At 39.4% G+C, this 18,107-nt stretch overlaps 1 protein-coding gene and 1 pseudogene across 1 annotated transcript; both read right to left on the minus strand.

The window, feature by feature from the left end:
- LOC134326774 (zinc finger protein 850-like) overlaps positions 1-18,107 on the minus strand; it is an 83,762-nt pseudogene that overhangs the window by 20,297 nt on the left and 45,358 nt on the right.
- On the minus strand, positions 1,517-6,736 carry LOC134326803 (tripartite motif-containing protein 16-like). The gene is made up of 6 exons (XM_063008956.1): positions 6,131-6,736; positions 5,919-6,014; positions 4,970-5,203; positions 4,305-4,464; positions 3,949-4,008; positions 1,517-2,111 (listed from the first exon to the last, which is right to left on the minus strand). The coding sequence occupies exons 1-6, from the start codon at positions 6,719-6,721 to the stop codon at positions 1,579-1,581; spliced, it is 1,674 nt and encodes a 557-aa protein (XP_062865026.1). The 5' UTR covers positions 6,722-6,736; the 3' UTR covers positions 1,517-1,578.

Genomic DNA, 18,107 nt, shown 5'->3' on the forward strand with positions numbered 1-18,107 from the left:
TCAGTTGTACATTGAAGTGTTAGCACCTGAAATTGTACTTCAGCTGTTATTTCTGTAATATGTTATTTTTTTATTATGCAAAATTATTTCTGTTTAAGAATAAAAGGTAAAACTGATTGGACAGTTGTTTGTGTTGATTGAATTGAATGTGTTTAATTAGGGTTACAAAGCTTTAGTTCTTAACTTCTGAATGATTTTGCTAACTTAAAAAAATACTGTGATGTCGCCCTATTGTGGCACTTTTGGAGAACTGATAAATAACAATAATATGATATAGTAGATAGATAAGATAGAACTTTATTAATCCCGATGGAAATTGTTTCGTTACAGCAGCAAAACACAGAACTCTACACAGAACTCTACACATATTACACAACCATAGGATAAAGAACAAAACAGTAAGGGAGGAATATACAGGGGCACCGCTATATACAAATATGGAGTAAAAAATAGTTTACTGTATCAATAAAGTATCCAAATACACATTTATTATTACCATTATAATTACCACTACCATTATCACCACTGTTATCAACATTATTACCATTACTATCACTAGATTATTAATAACAATAATAATAATGACAATAACAAAGTGAGACAGCAAATTTGGGGTCTAGAAAATAGTGACTTCAGTGAATAAGTGGTTTACGATCAAGGAAAAACAGCCCTAATCAGTCCAGCAACATTAGATCTGGCTGCCTCGACTGTGAAGAGACTCGTTGTAGAGTCTGATGGCGGTGGGTAAAAAAGATCATTAAAGATTTTATGGATTTCACTGTTTTTACTTCAAAAGAAAGGAACCAGATCCTGAACCAACCCTATTTCTGAACCCAGCCATAAGATTAAAATATAAAGGAGCAAAAATCAACAGCTAAAAGACATTTTATATGAATTAACACCTGGATTGTTACCCACACAGGCATGCACTGACTTAATGAAAGAAAGTAGTAAAAATAAAAAATAAAATGGAAATTACAAAACAATATAAAAAATATAGTATACTGTAGTATAAAGTGAAAGATTTCTTCTGGAGAAAATAAATATTACGTTGTAATAAAATGTAATTTTAAAAATCAAATCTCTCTCTATATATACAGGGTCACTGTGGAGGCAAACTGATGGTTAAGTGGGTGGGTCTAAACTGCTGTAGGCTGAATGAGCAGAGATAAACTGATGAAGGCTGAAAGAACGCACCACAATACAAATAACTATTTTTGTGAAAGAATCAAATCCCCTCTGAAACCATCCACACGTATCTAAGTTCTGCTGTATTATTCCTCACCATGTGCTGGTTTCACTTTTAAACTTGTGTTTTACAGCTCAGGAGAAATCAGGTGAGAATCAGCTTCTCCAGGAGAGTCTAAAACACTTAATGTGACTTAATGTACTAAACAGCCTAGAAACACCAAACGTCTCTCAGTTATTACTGCTCATAAGCGCTCGCTACTGCTGAAATAACCAACCTGTGGTTCAAAAGGAAAATTATAATTTTTATGTTAAGATTTTGCTTATAGACTCACAGATTTTAAAATCACCCAAACAGTTTAATGTTACACATTCATGTAAATTTTACATTTAATTCGTTAAATCTGACAGTTTCACTTTGGATCCATAACAAACTGTAAACCCCAGGTAGAGGAGCTGAGTGAACGTGGTCTGAACTCTGTGGACGAGCTTCATTGTATCAGAGACGCTGTAGAAGGACAGAGTTCCTGCTTCATAATCCACATACACTCCTATTCTAGAGGAACTCGGCATTATGGGAATTTCATTCTTTTTGTCATTGTTCCAGAATAAAAATCTGGATGGAGAACAGAACAAACTCCAGGACTGATCATTATGTCCAAACCAACAGTCATAACCACATCCCTTCCTGCTGATGCTTTTATATGACACTGCTATATTAACCCCATCATTCCCACTCCACTCAACCTCCCAGTAACAGCGTCCACTCACACTCTCTCTACACAAAACCTGGTACCAGTCAAATCTGTCTGGATGATCAGGATATGACTGTTCTATTATACTGCAGGTCACCACTTTGTTCTTCTCAGACAGATGAAGGTTTTTATTTACTGTGTTTGGATCCAGTGTGAACCGACAAACATCTGGAGAGGAAACACAAAATAAACCAATTAACATAGAAGTGAGAGAGAGAGTGTGTGTGTGTGTGTGTGTGTGTGTGTGTGTGTGTGTGCAGTGTGTGTGTACAGTGTGTGTGTATAGTGTGTGTACAGTGGTGCTTGAAAGTTTGTGAACCCTTTAGAATTTTTTATATTTCTGCATAAATATGACCTAAAACATCATTAGACTTAAGAGTCCTAAAAGTAGATAAAGAGAACCCAGTTAAACAAATGAGACAAAAATATTATACATGGTCATTTATTTATTGAAGAAAATGATCCAATATTACATATTTGTGAGTGGCAAAAGTATGTGAACCTTTGCTTTCAGTATCTGGTGTGACCCCCCTTTGCAGCAATAACTGCAACTAAACGTTTCCGGTAACTGTTGATCAGTCTTGCACACCGGCTTGGAGGAATTTTAGCCCATTCCTCCGTACAGAACAGCTTAAACTCTGGGATGTTGGTGGGTTTTCTCACATTAACTGCTCGCTTCAGGTCCTTCCACAACATTTTGATTGGATTAAGGTCAGGACTTTGACTTGGCCATTCCAAAACATTAACTTTATTCTTCTTTAACCATTCTTTGTAAAACGACTTGTGTGCTTAGGGTCGTTGTCTTGCTGCATGACCCACCTTCTCTTGAGATTCAGTTCATGGACAGATGTCCTGACATTTTCCTTAAGAATTCTCTGATATAATTCAGAATTCATTGTTCCATCAATGATGGCAAGCCGTCCTGGCCCAGATGCAGCAAAACAGGCCCAAACCATGACACTACCACCACCATGTTTCACAGATGGGATACGGTTCTTATACTGGAATGCAGTGTTTTCCTTTCTCCAAACATAACGCTTTTCATTTAAACCAAAAAGTTATATTTTGGTCTCATCCATCCACAAAACATTCTTCCAACAGCCTTCTGGCTTGTCCACGTGATCTGTAGCAAACTGCAGACGAACAGCAATGTTCTTTTTGGAGAGCAGTGGCTTTCTCCTTGCAACCCTGCCATGCACACCATTGTTGTTCAGTGTTCTCCTGATGGTGGACTCAAGAATATTAACATTAGCCAATGTTAGAGAGGCCTTCAGTTGCTTAGAAGTTACCCTGGGGTCCTTTGTGACCTCGCCGACTATTACACGCCTTGCTCTTGGAGTGATCTTTGTTGGTCGACCACAATGGTCTTGAATTTCCTCCATTTGTACACAATCTGTCTGACTGTGGATTGGTGGAGTCCAAACTCTTTAGAGATGGTTTTGTAACCTTTTCCAGCCTGAGCATCAACAACTCTTTTTCTGAGGTCCTCAGAAATCTCCTTTGTTCGTGCCATGATACACTTCCACAAACATGTGTTGTGAAGAGCAGACTTTGATAGATCCCTGTTCTTTAAATAAAACAGGGTGCCCACTCACACCTGATTGTCATCCCATTGATTGAAAACACCTGACTCTAATTTCACCTTTAAATTAACTGCGAATCCTAGAGGTTCACATACTTAAATAAATAAATAAATGACCAAGTATAATATTTTTGTCTTATTTGTTTAACTGGGTTCTCTTTATCTACTTTTAGGACTTGTGTGAAAATCTGATGATGTTTTATTTATGCAGAAATATAGAAAATTCTAAAGGGTTCACAAACTTTCAAGCGTGTGCATGTGAGAGTGTGACACTAGATACAGTGCAACACTATTCAACACCAAACACACAAAAACACAAACACTGCACAGACACACACAAACACACGTGTGTACTGGGAGGTGCAAATACAAAAAAAAAATGTCACTGCACTGTGTATGTTTGTGTCTTTGTCAGAAACTTACATTGTAGAAAATATTCTCTGATTTCAGGTTCAGTAGGTGAAGTAATCCGGACTTTCTTCACTGCAGAAAGAGTAACAATACAATCACTAATCATAGTAAATATATATTTACACCAGACACTGTCATGTTCTCATGTTTGGCATGTTCTCCCAGTGTTTGTCTGAGTAACGGACCAAGTCAGAGTGTATTTCATTCAACCCTGGACTCACTGTGACCATGACCAGTACTGGGTTAATGAGTAAATGAATGATGTTGTTAGATGTAAAATGTTCATGTTGGTGGATTTGATTGTTTTGTTTGATGTTTGAGTACCGTAGTATTTTGGAGACAATGGAACACTGAGGGCTTGAACTCACCTCCATCTGGTATCTTCTCACACTGCTCTTTCCAGAATTCTTCTACTTTCTCTCTCAGCTGAGATACAGACTTTGTAACATCATCAAATGAGAGGAAAGGACTGATTGTGATGTTGACTGATTCTGCAGATCCAGCAGAAGCCGAGAGAGACTGAAAATTCTACATCCAGACAAATAATGTTCACAAAGAAACAACAAGATAATGATGAATCACAAATGATGGGTGACCGACATGAAGCACAGAATGATTTTTCTTCTAATAACATAAAAAGTGTTTCATGATCTCTCAGAAAAGCTGATTCTGATTCTCACAACTTCTCAGAACCCCGAGTGTTACGACTTTATGGGTCATAATGTGTTTTGTGTAGGAGGGTTTTCAATATGTTACAGATTTGTGGAAGATGCACAAAGATGCACAACGTTACCACCAAGGGGAGACAAGAGAGGATGATTTGCTTGTGATGTGGTTTCTGTTGCGTTTCCGGCTCTCCCCAACATGTTTGAATGAATTCTAACAATAATCGAGTTTAAGGGAACAAATTTCTCTACAAAAGGCATCAAGTTTAAAAGATTTTGAGTTTAGGGGACATTAAGTTACAAAGTACTGCTGTAATTTATTACTTGAACTGGTGCAGCAATAATAAAATTATTTTTAGTGCTGTTACCTGGAGGAAATGGACGGGATCCTCTGTGTGTGAAAGCTGTTCCAGTTCAGCATCTTTCCTCTTCAGCTCTACAATCTGCTGCTCCACCTGTTTCAGGAGTTTTTCAGCTTGACTTATTTCTGCTGTCTCTCGATCTCTGATCAGATCTTTTAGCTCAGAGCATCTTCTGTTAATTGAGTTGATTAGTTCAGTACAGATCCTCTCAATGTTCTTCACTGCTGTCTGTGCAGAACACTGTTAGAAGATTCAGAAAGAGGAAACGTTTATCACTCAGATATTTGTCCATCCTTCACATTCATATGTAGCTACTGGCGAGACTAAGACTTTCATCATTCATAGCTTGGTGATGGTGCTAAATGGCTTTATTTTTCATACCCTTGAAAATGTTACCATCATCATCATGTCCACATGATGCAGTATTTTATACTCTACTTCCCAAATATAGTTAGTTTTACTGCATTTATCAGCATGTTATACTTCCTCACAGATTTTATATACAACACACCTGCTCCTGTATGTCCTTAATTCAAAATTATATGTGTGGATTAAATCTGATAAAACCTAAAAACACCATATATACTGTAAAATGTGCTGGTGGCCAGAACTGCGAAATTCAACTTAGTGATCTTCTCAAGTCTTTACCAGAAATCTTATATAGTAATTTATGTTTAAGCATCCTGATCCAAAGCAATAATCAATTATCATTTTGGGTGGCTCAGTCAAAGTCCTAATCTGATCTTATTATCCTTATAAAACAACCTCAGAATTGTTGTACAGCATCACTCACCAAATAACCAGGCAGAATTTGAAGAATTTTTAAATTTATGATAAAAAATGCTCAATCACTTGCAAAGTTACCTGAGATATAAAATATCTCATTTTTAATAGAGATTGGTTTAATGGAGGAGAGTCGGACTGATCCTGAGAGCTTTTTGTTTATAAAACTTACCTTATGAGACTTCACAGCGTTTATCAGCTCACAAAGTTCCTTTTCTCTGTTCTGGATTTTTTCCTGGAATTTTCTCTGGATCTCCAGCAGCTGCTTCTACACAGAATAACAATTCAGAATTTACTTGTATTGTGTACGAGCACCACATAAACAACGTCAGTGTAAATGATAATGAGTTGTTACTTGTTAAAGAGAGCTGTATAATATTTTACCTGTTTCTCAGTTCTTTCTGCTGCAGCTGATATTGTATCATGTCTTTTATGATCATCCATGGTACACAACATGCAGATACACTGCTGATCAGTACGACAGTAAACCTCCAGCAGTTTATCATGCTGAGAGCAGATCTGATCCTGGAGTCGTCTGGAGGCTTCAACCAGCTTGTGCTTCTTAAAAGCAGAAGATTTATAGTGAGGCTGAAGGTGAGTTTTACAGTAAGAGGCCAAACACACCAGACAGGATTTTACTGCTTTGTGTTTTCTCTCTGTACAGAAATCACACTCCACATCTTCAGGTCCAGCAGAACAGTGAGCAGGACGTGGAGCTTGAAGTTCTGTTTTCTTCAGTTTCTCCACAACTCCAGCCAGCATGGTGTTTCTACTCACTTCAGGTCTTGGAGTGAAGGTTTTTCTACACTGTGGACAGCTGTATGTTCCCTTATCATCCTCCTGATCCCAGCAGTTATTAATACACACCATACAGAAACTGTGTCCACATGATGTAGTTACTGGATCCTTCAGTGTTTCCAGACAGACTGAACAGCTGAACTCGTCCTGAGTTACAGAAATTTTGGATTCAGCCATTTTTCTACACGTAAACAGAAACACCAGTAAACACAGCAAGTTATTTACAGCAGCTCAGACAGTAGGTAGTAGTACAAGTGACTAGTTAACTACTACAACCTTCATCTTATCAAAACTTGTGTTTTTCAATTGTTGTTAATCTCTTATATTTTATTATTACTGTACCTTTACTGTAGAACATTTTGATTCGTTACTGTACCCATGCTGTATGACTTTTATAATGTGGCTGTAGTAACTAGTACAAGTGACTAGTTAACTACTACATCATTGGTTATATGAAAAAATCATGTTTTTTTTTACTTTTAATTCTTAATTACTGTACCCATACTGTAGGGTTTGTTTCTGTAATTTAAGTGTAGTGGGTGGTACACTAGGTAACTATTGCATTGTTTATTATATTAAAATGATTGATTTTAGAATTGTTGACACTATATATTTTTACTGTACCCATACTGTAGGACTTTATACAGTTGTATTGAATGGTACATGCCACTGGGTAATAACTACACCTCGGCTTCATGCACTTTTTAGACGCTCCCTTAGCACTTCCTTAGCGTTTCAACACAGATGAATCTCACATTTACAAAATAACAGAAAATAAACATTTACAGAAAAACGTTTTAAACATATTTGATTGTAGTTTGTTCCTTGTTTACTGCAGAATCAGTTAATGCAGTTTCACTCATTTTTGGATGTTTATTAGCCGAGAATGAGCCGAAAGAAACTCGAATGTCAGGCGAATGTCCAAGACTTCCTGGTTTAGTTCGTGAGTGTTATGTTCAAAACAAGTGTGTAAATCAAATCAACAATTTGAACTACATAAAGTAACAATACACAGTAATGTACAGAAGTGTGGAAATGTATAAACTCACCTGCGTTCATCAACTTCAATTATCAACAAAACTACAAACACAGACACGGAACAGATCCGCACTCGAACAGAACAGGATCAGATCAGTTTCACTTCTGCTGAACTAAAGGAGAGAGAGAGAGAGACTTTTTGACTTTTAGAAGGCATTTATTTTAACAAACTGATTACATTAAACAATCAAAATAAATAAATAAACTATTAAAAAACGACACTACATAATTTTAGGGCATGAGAAGTTGCGTAAATCTAAGTTCTTTGTCAACGAGAGAACACAAAACAGTGTTATAACACCAGATATTTGTAAAAGCAGTGAGGTTTTGAGTTTGTTTATAGAAAAAGAAATCGATTAGAATCCTGGACTTGATCATCCCAGTGGCGATTGTCACAACATCATGGCTTCCTTTCTGTTGGGTCTTGTTTTTTCGGCTGATGTACACGGCCATTTTTGCTTGTCCAGTGATGAAGTTTAGCAGCTGGCATTTCGTTCTCCTTTTCTGTGAGTATTTTACCCCCAGTATAAAAGTCTGTACCGAGAACTTTTCACTGAAACCAGAAAACACAGCATTTAAAAAAGTAAAAAGTGGCTTTAGTCTGGCACATTGCATAAAAGTGTGGAAAATGGTTTCTTTCTCTGGACAGAAGGGACAGCTCTGATCTGTTTCTGGAGATAAAATAGAGATAAAAGCATTTACTGCAACAATCCTGTGTAGAACTCGCCACTGCAAGTCTCCAGTTCTTTTGGGTAATGGTGGCTTATAGAGGACTCTCCATTGGGGTCGCTGTTCTTTGCTCAACCCCAGAACAGTTCGCCAGGGAGTGTCTACTCTGTCACATAAGCATTTCTTATTAAAAACATATACACAGGATTTGTAAAGACGTTTTCCATTAACCTCATACAAGTTCATTTTGATGTTTTCTTTACCCTTCAAAAAGAAAAAACTTGCACTTTCCTCCAGGTCTGGTGAAAGAGCCAGTTCAGGAAAAGTCGTCTGATTTCTCTGATCCGCTGCAGTACTCTCTTAGCATTTCCTTTTCTTCGTGTGTGAAAATAGAGTTCCATTTCTGTAAAAGTTGTCCCACAGTCCGTGCTGATCATATCTTTAGTTGTGCAGTTGTTTGGGTGACATTCTGGAGGTCTGGTCCTGCAGCATCCACCAGGTGTCTCAGGGTGATGGTGTTGGTTCTTTGGAGCACTTCACTGAGCGCGTTGCCTGCAATGTCTAGACGAGTACCGCAGAGTAGAGGTTCATTTAGGAGCCAGTATAGGGAGTCTGTGGTTGTTGCTCTCTCACTCTTGAACAGTTTCCAGACCTTGAAAAGATTGTGATAGAAAACTGGAAGACTAGAGGTGTTCAGTCTTTTTGAGTCCATTAAAAACAAGGTTTTGTCACATATTAGGTTTTTAAAACTTTTTAAAATAGCACAGGCTGCAGATTTCCAGCTACAACACATTGTATTTGCTAAAGGTTTTTGTACAAACTGTAGACGGAAGGCAGCGATTCTGCTTTGTAGGTGTACTAATCCCTGACCACCTTCTTCTTTGGGTAGGTATAGAGTGCCTTGGGTCCCAGTGTAGCTTGTCCCAGAAGAAATTTAATAGAGCTGACTGTATTTTGGACAGAAGGGTAACAGGAGGGTCAATGCATGTGACTTTGTGCCAGAGGGAGGCTGCTACCAGATTGTTTATAATAAGTGTGCGCCCTCTGTAAGAAATTTTAGGTAGTAGCCATTTATCTAAACGTCCTATTATTCTATCTAAAACCCCTTCCCAGTTTTTTGAGACAGTTTGGTCGTCTCCCAAATAAACACCTAGGTATTTAAAACCATCTCTTTTCTGATGGAGTCCTACTGGAAGCTTTAGAGTATTACTAGACCATTGTTCTACTAAAAGTGCCTCACTTCTATTCCAGTTTATTTTGGAAGCTGAGATTTTTCCATAATCCTTAGTGATGCTAAGTAGTTTGTCGATGTCTTTTTGTTTATTTATCATTACTATGATATCATCTGCGTAAGCTGACAGGCAGAAAATGTTTTGGCAGTCTGGAATCAAAATACCTTCAAGTTCGGTTCTTATTTTGTTTAAAAGTGGTTCTATTGCCAGGGCATAGAGCATTCCTGACAGAGCACACCCCTGCCTCACTCCCCTACACACTTTAAAAGGAGTGCATAGGTCACCATTAAACTTTAGCATACTCTCAATATCACAGTATAAAACTCTGACTTTGTCAATAAAAGCAGTGTTAAAACCAAAAGCTTCTAAGGTTTTCCACAAATAACCATGCTCGACTCTGTCAAAAGTTTTCTCTTGGTCTAATGATATAAAACCAGTATCCAACCCAAAAAGTTTAGTGACCTCCAACATGTCTCTTACTAGAGAGATGTTGTCAAATATAGACCTCCCAGGTACACAATATGTCTGGTCAGGATGTATTACCTCCTCCAGAACGTTACCCAGTCTGTTTGCCAGCGTTTTTGAGAGTAGTTTGTAATCACTGCACAGTAGAGATACAGGCCTCCAGTTTTTTATATTAGAAAGGTCACCTTTTTTGGGCAGCAGTGTGAGGACCGCTCTCCTGCAGCTCCGTGGTAGGATTCCCTGTGACAGACTGGTGTTGAGGACCTCCAGCAGGTCTCCTGCTATGGTGGTCCAGAAAGTTTTGTAGAATTCCACTGGTATTCCATCGATTCCTGGGGCTCTTCCGCTTTCCATGCTCTGCAGGGCTTTCTGCAGCTCATCCAGCATCAGAGCCTCACCAAGTGCTGTATTCGGTTCTCTGGAGACCTTAGGTAGACTTTCTAAGAAAAACTGTAAAGTTACCTGATCTCCACTTTCTTGTTCACTAGTGAACAATTGCTCATAAAAACTCACTGCTCTTTTGCGTATGTCGGCTGGCTCAGTTAAATCTTCTCCATTTTCGGACTTTAAGCTATGAATGAGGCGTCTTTGACCATTCTTCTTTTCTAGGCTGAAGAAGAACTTGGACGGGGAGTCCATCTGATTTATGTTCTGGAAACGTGATCTTATCAAAGATCCCTGTACTTTGAGGCCTAAGAGGTCTGAAAGTTTAGTTTTTTTCTCTGCCAAGGTCTGGATATGGTTCTGTTTATTACTTGTTTTTGTTAAAAACTGTAGTCTTGTCATTTCTATTTCTAGCTCTCTCATGGATTGTGTGAGTTCCTGTGTGACATTGGCGGTATATTGTTGACATAATTGTCTAATTTGTATTTTTCCATAATCCCACCATTGTTGTATGGAATTAAAACAGTTCTTTTGCTCTCTGAAAATGTTCCCAAAGAAGATAAAGGAATCCGTGAAAGAAAGATCATTTAATAGAGATGTGTTAAAATGCCAATAGGCGCTTTTCAGTTTAGGGGAGTTCAGAAACATTGTACTTGAAACCAAACTGTGGTCCGAGAGGCCTACAGGGTTGATGCTACAGTTTTTAACAACATTTAAATGATGTTTAAAAGTATAAAACCTGTCTAGCCTTGCCAGTGATAAAAGATTGTTGTATGCATGAGTCCATGTATACTGTTTCTGAGAACCATGAAAGGATCTCCAGATATCACCAAGATCATGTTTTTCAATAATCTGTGTGAGACGCTTATGTGAAGCCATGTGAGGTTCTATGTGATTCCTGTCCATGTTCTCTACAGTACAGTTAAAATCACCACCTGAAATAAAAGCTTCTCACTGCTGCATGTCTCTAAAACGGAACATAGCTTATCTAGAAAAGTCATTCTCTCTAAAGGTAAAACCGGGGCATAGATACAGATAAAAACACATGTGTGGTTTTCAAAAAAAGCTTTAACTTTCAATAACCTGCCTTCTATAATCTCCTCTACGTCATGGGAGACTGGAGTTAGGTGTTTTGAGAATAAAATAGCGACACCTCTACTATCAGAGGTGCCGTGGCTTAGAACGCAGGTGCCAGGCCATTCTTGCATCCATTTGACAGTGTTATTTGTGTCACTATGTGTTTCTGGTATAAAAAAAGACATCAATGTGTTTTATTTTTGCTATTTCAAACAGTCCTGCTCTTTTTTCGTTATCTCTTGCTCCGTTTATGTTTAGAGAAGCTATATGCATTTTCTGCATGGTAAGAGAGAAGAAAGCAGACAAACAGTATTTATGTAGCAGTAAGCTTAGAAAAAGGGTGAAAGAACTAAGGCATTTTACTAACATCATTATTTATTATGGAATTAAGCTTTGTCACAATTTTTCTTAGTCTATGGGTCTCTCTATGATCAAAGCACCCTTCACTCATTAGATGTTTAATGTTTTCTAACAGTCTTTTTGAATCGGGGAAGTAGTTTTCTATTTTTACCAGTCGCATATTTTTTGTTGTTTTGAGGAAGAGCTTTATTTCCTCTTGGTTGTACTTTTTTGTGATCCAGCCGACTTCAGTAGAGCTCAATTGACTGGAGTCAGAGAGACCTGTCTCACTTTCGGTTTCTGATTCATGTTGACCGAGGTTAATGTCAGTTTTTTTGCCTGTTTTATAGTTGTGTTGTCTTCTTTTAGGTGTTGGATTAGGTGTTGGATTAGTGTTTGTTTCTGTAGTGGCGTTAGTATTAGCTTCTGTATTCTCAGTCTGTACCGGGGGAGAGGAGGAGGTGGTGGAGGGGGGGAGATGGGCAAGCTGCTGCTCACACCGGGTGTGTGTGTGTGTGTGTGTGTGCTGCTCCGAGTCACCACTATTCCTCACGCTACACTCACCACTTTCACTATTCTCACTGTTTGAAGCCTTGTCACTGTTTACATGATTTCTGTTTGTTTCGTTTTCCCTATGTTCGTTGTCTTTACTTTCACTTTTATCGTTATTTTGCTCGTTTTGCGCTCTTTTCCCTTTCGTGCACGCGTGCACTAAATGATCTTTCTGACCACAGTTTAAGCATCGCATGCTATCGGTTGGCACATAGATTGTGTAACTGAAACCATCTATTTTAAAAGTTAGAATTCGCTCTAGTTCGGTCTTGTTGTTATTCAAAATCATATAGGTGAATCTCCTAAAAGACACTACGTGCTTCAGCAAGTCAGATTTGCTACCGATACTAATCTTTTTAATCGGAGACATGAGTCTACTGAAGCGAGATAGTTCTCTGTGCAACATTTTGTCTTTAATAAATGGGGGAACATTGGAAAGAATGACTTTCCTGGATGGAGTTGAGAGAGGGAGCACATTCGTAAATGAACCCCCAATCATCACTCCCTCTTCAACTAGGTGTCTAGCCATTTCAACAGTGCTTACAAATAAAACTACAGCACTATTCATCCTGGATGCCGCCAGCACATTCTCAAGTTTAACTGATTTTCCTACAGCCAGTATACAATCCTCCACACTAGTGCTGGTGGCCACCTTAACACCGTGGTCCCGCGTTAGTGTGTCTAGCACGCCACCACCGCGGGTCGTCATGCTCTCCAGCCCCACGCTTGTGCAGACGCCCGAAAAAACACACACGCACCAAGGTGTGGTGTGTTAAAATATGCAACTGATGTTTTAAATTGCTTTTGTTATATAGTATACAATGTTTAAATTATATAGAGTAATGACAAACGAGAGAGAAGCACTCAATCGCACATTCGCACTCACGTTCACCACGCTCCGCCCACTCGCTCCCAGCATGCACTCCGAGAGAGAGAGAGAGAGAGATCACCTGGTCAGGGTCACGGTGGGCCCTTCTTTAATTGGTAACACTGAATGTAATTCAGAAATACACGCTGGACAGAGTGCTGATTTATTGGAGGAAATCATTTATCATTTAGTTTGGTTTTAAATAAAACACATACACATATTATTGTCATGCCTTATCCTGCAATTGTTTTCAATGCTTTTTAATTCAGATCAATATTTTTTTCTTAGTAGAGATGATACACTTCTGGAAAACTGGACATTTCAAGAAGAATAAGCTAAATTCTGGACTTTTATATACTTTTGAAAGTAGATTAGCCTAATAAATTACATCTTTTTTGTTAAGTTATACATATTAATGTTACAGTAAAAGTCTAATATAGCCACATTTAATAGTTTGCTATTGGTTTATAGTAGACATACATAAAATTGACTTTATACACAAAATATTAAAAACAAAATGATGAAAAAGACAGCAATAATAATTATTAAAGAGTTGTAGCAATCAGCTATTATGAAAATGAACATCTATGCATCTTCATATATTCAGTGAGTTTATTTATTTTTTATTGAATGTAATAAGATTTTAAGGCTTGTTGATCCTGGTCATCCATGTTATACACTTCTCATACAGCTGTGTGGATCAGCAAGGGCGGCACCTCAGTGGAGTTTATCTAACCAGTCATACACAGATATCCAAAATGCATCGTTCTGGTAACAAAAGAGAGAGTTATGCTGAAGCAGATGATTTGATGTGCACCTTTTCAGTAGATCACAATTCACTAATGATCACACAGAAGTCACTTGATTTTAATACTTTTTTTTAATGAGATCCAAAAAGCTAATGGTAAGTGAAGCTTTTTAAAAGTTTAGGGGTTTTGTGTTTTGCTTTACTGCATGGTGCATCATTATACTGTTATACATTATTTTATTCTATTTTGTATTAGATGAGATGGTTTCTCTCTGTATTTTTAAATGACAGCTAACAATAGTGATCCGACTCTTACGTATTTTGTATAACATATAAAATGTTGATTTCATCAAAAAGAATCGACTCCTTCAGCTTCCAACTGCTCATTGCTGAGTACTATCAACTTAGTGAATCGACTCTTTCGAGTCTATTCCTGTCGTTCGACTTCATGTCACATGTGTCTCTGGTCAAGGTAGCTACTTGGACTGTGCTAAGGTATTTCAGTGGACATTGTCTAATGTTAAGCTTGTCATGCAACCAGATGCAAAGGAGCCTCCCATATTTAGGTGGTTCAGATAAGTTTACAGTACAAGAATGGGAAAATGTAATGACCTTATATTTAAGGAAAAGGGCTGTTCCAAGTCATGAGCAATCACAAGAAATTCTGGATAGGTTAATGGGCAAAGCAGGGGATGTAGTCAAGATAAAGCTGCGTAATAACACATCAGGTGACCATACTAATAACCCAAATGTAATTTTTGATATTCTGAAACAACATTTTGGCGAACTCACGTATTCGAGCATGTCTTTAGCCGATTTTTATAATACATTGCCACTGCTAGGTGAGGATGCCATGGAATACTGAATAAGGCTCAACAAGACCATGGATGCTGAAAGTGAATGTCTGAAAAGGCAAGGCCGCTGCATTGGTGACCCAAGCCACGAGGTCAGTATGATGTTTATCAAACACTGTCCAGAAGAGTCTCTTGCAGGTGTCTTTAAGTTCAAGTCTGCAGATAAATGGTCAGCCTGTGAAATCCAAGAGAGACTTGATGACCACATGCAGGAAAAGAAAACTCGAGCAGCAGTCAGACCTCAAAGACCAAGCACAGTCGAGCGTAAGATCCATACTCAATGCCCTGTTGATGATGTGCATGCTTTAAACACATCCAAGCCAACTCCATTGACTCCAGCCCATGGCAGTACAGAAAATGACTGCATGAAAAGCTTAGTTTCTTTGTTAGATCGACTAGTCACACAGCAGACACAAGGATTAGCAGACCCAAATACCAGAGCAGCAGTTCCTCAGTCTTTCCGGAGGATGTGCAGGGTCTGTGGGACTGGTGAGCATTCTACAATGTTTCATTGCAGACAGGAGGGCCGATGTCTGAAATGCTTGGCTCCTGGTTACTGGAAGAGGGATTGTCCCGAACAGACTAACCAGCAATGCTCTCAGCCTCACAACAGTAATGCCAGTCAGAACCAGCAGTTAAACTAGATCACTCACACCTGGAGAGGGGTGGTGTGAGTGCTAGGAATGAAGCCCTCATTGAAGACGGTGATTTGGCACATTTGTATAAAGAGAGTTGTGCCAGTGTCCCCAAGGGGTCTATAGTAATTGTCCAAGCAACACAAAGGGTGCAAGCTTTCAGTGAGTTGTTCTATACTCCAGTTCTAGTCAATCACCAAGTACAGCTTAAAGGGATGCTAGATTCCGGTTCAATGGCATGTACAATCAGTGACCGTGCAGAGGAGAAACCTTGTGCTGCTGGTGTTTTACCTGAGAAGCAATATTCAAAAGAAAACATTGTTTTAGTTAGTTGTGGTGGTCTGCAAACACAGCCAGATGGCTTTTATGACTTGGAGATCAAACTTCATGATATATGTTGCGTCGTACCATCGTTAATTGTGCCTGGTCAACATGACGACATGATTCTGCGTTCGAACATCATTAAACATCTAATTCATGACCTGAAGACCGACAGTGAATACTGGAACATAGCATCTAGGCATGAACATCAGTCCAGCCCCGGCTTTGAGCAGTTCTTGTTTACAGGTGTTGAGCATTGGAGAGGGAGCAGTATTCCTGAAAGTGGGCACTGTCAAGCTAACTCAAGCAGTCACACTTCTTCCCAAGCATGAACACTTAGTCTGGGTCAAACTACCAGCCAATGTACCCTTATCACCAGGGAGCACCGTTGTTGTAGAGCCAACGGATTCCAAAGTCAAACCGTGAGGTGTTCTCATTGGTCGACTTGTCACACCCTTGTGAAGAGATAGGTGGGTGCCCATGACAATTGTAAATCCATCCGACAAAGCAATCACACTGAAAAGAAACAGCAAGTTAGCTGATGTTTCACCTTGTTTGGCAGCTAGATGTGTTCCAGGGCTTACGCCTCATTTCAGAAAAACAGCAACCTGACAATTCTGCGGGTGGTTGTATTGCTGATCAAGAAAAAAGCTTGTTGGAGTTGGGACTTGGAGACATTAATATTGATTCATGCCCAGTAAGCCATGCCTGTAAATCTAAACTGATTCAACTGTTGATTGAATATCAAGATATTTTCTCCAAACACTTACTGGATTGTGGTGAGGCTAAGGGCCACACACACCGCATCCGTCTCACTGATGAACGCCCTTTTCGTTGACCATAACGGAGAGTGCCTCCAGCCTATTATCAAAGATTGAGGCAAGCTCGTACTGACATGGAGGAAAGAGGAATTATCAGGAAATCTTCAAGCGAGTATGCGTCGCCACTGGTGATGGTGTGTAAGAAGGATGGTGGGTTATGTATTTGCACAGATTTCAGATGGCTGAATGCCAGAACGCTAAAAGACGCACATCCTTTGCCGCATCAGTCTGACTGTCTGGCCGCCTTGGGTGGAAGCTTGCTGTTCAGTACGATGGACCTCACATCAGGGTTTTACAATATTCCAATGCACGAAGGTGACAAACAATACACCGCTTTCACAACTCCTCTTGGATTGTACGAGTATAGCTCCAGTGATAGCTCAGTGGTTAAGGTACTGGACTAGTAAACAAAAGGTTGCCGGTTCAAGACCCGCCACCACCAAGTTGCCACTGTTGGGTCCCTGAGCAAGGCCCTTAACCCTCAATTGCTCATTGTGTTCCGCTCACTGTGTAAGTCGCTTTGGATAAAAGCGTCTGCTAAATGCTGAAAATTTAAATGTATAATCGTATGCCACAAGGACTCTGTAATAGTCCGGCGTCTTTCATGAGGATGATGCTTGGGATATTTGGTGATATGAATTTCACAAAACTCTTGTGTTATCTTGACGATCTTCTTGTCTTTCTTGTCATCTGAGAGCGAAGCTCTATCCCGACTCGGTGTTGCAGAGGCTGCGAGAGAACGGCTTAAAGTTGGCCCCTAAAAAATGCCATCTGCTACAAAGGCAAGTCAGGTTCCTCGGCCATGTCATTGGTGGTGGTGTGTCCGTTGACCCTGCCAAGGTAAAGGTCATTACAACCATGAAAGTGCAGGACCTTATGGAGGATGATGGAGCTACACCCTCTGTTAAAAGGATCAAATCATTTCTTGGCATGGTGTTTTATTACCAGCATTTTATACCCAACTGTTCCTCTATCGCAAAACTCTTGCAATAGAGAAGAGGGAAAGTGGCTAAAGACAGGAATCTCAGGGCATGTACAGAAAATTTACCCCCTACAGATTGGATAGACAAATGTCAGCTTGCTTTTAACCAGTTGAAGACTGTGCTGCTGGAAAGTGTTGTGCTTGCACATCCCGATTTTGATGAGCCCTTAATCTTGTCGGCTGATGCATCCTTGGATGGTTTGGGGCTGTGCTTTCTCAAGTGCCCAGGGGAGAATCCAAAGCAAGACCTGTAGCTTTTGCAAGCAAGACTCTCAGTGCATTACAGCGGATGTACCCAGCTCACAGACTTGAGTTTATGGCCTTGAAATGGAGTGTCTGTGAGAAATTCAGCCACTGGTTGAAGGGCCATAGTTTTACAGTCTGGACAGATAATAATCCACTTACTTACCTCATGACGAAGCCAAAGCTCGATGCATGTGAGTTGTGCTGGGTTTCGAAGCTTGCATCTTTCTCTTTTGATCTTAAACATCTACCTGGGAAAGTGAATGTGGTGGCTGATGCTTTGAGTCGCGATCCCTTTGCTAAAACCATTGGGCAGAGGTTACTTCAAGAACCAT

This window comes from Trichomycterus rosablanca, chromosome 14 (assembly GCF_030014385.1).
Source record: "Trichomycterus rosablanca isolate fTriRos1 chromosome 14, fTriRos1.hap1, whole genome shotgun sequence".
Classification (NCBI taxonomy): domain Eukaryota; kingdom Metazoa; phylum Chordata; class Actinopteri; order Siluriformes; family Trichomycteridae; genus Trichomycterus; species Trichomycterus rosablanca.

What these genes read in the sequence shown, in the direction of transcription:
- LOC134326803 (XM_063008956.1), bottom strand. Translation starts at nt 6,721, where the DNA reads ATGGCTGAATCCAAAATTTCTGTAACTCAGGACGAGTTCAGCTGTTCA. An exon ending in CAGAAAGAACTGAGAAACAG is followed by an intron (nt 6,015 to 6,130) that starts GTAAAATATTAT and finishes TATTCTGTGTAG; the next exon opens with AAGCAGCTGCTGGAGATCCA. An exon ending in CAGAGAATATTTTCTACAAT is followed by an intron (nt 2,112 to 3,948) that starts GTAAGTTTCTGA and finishes TTTCCTCTCCAG; the next exon opens with ATGTTTGTCGGTTCACACTG.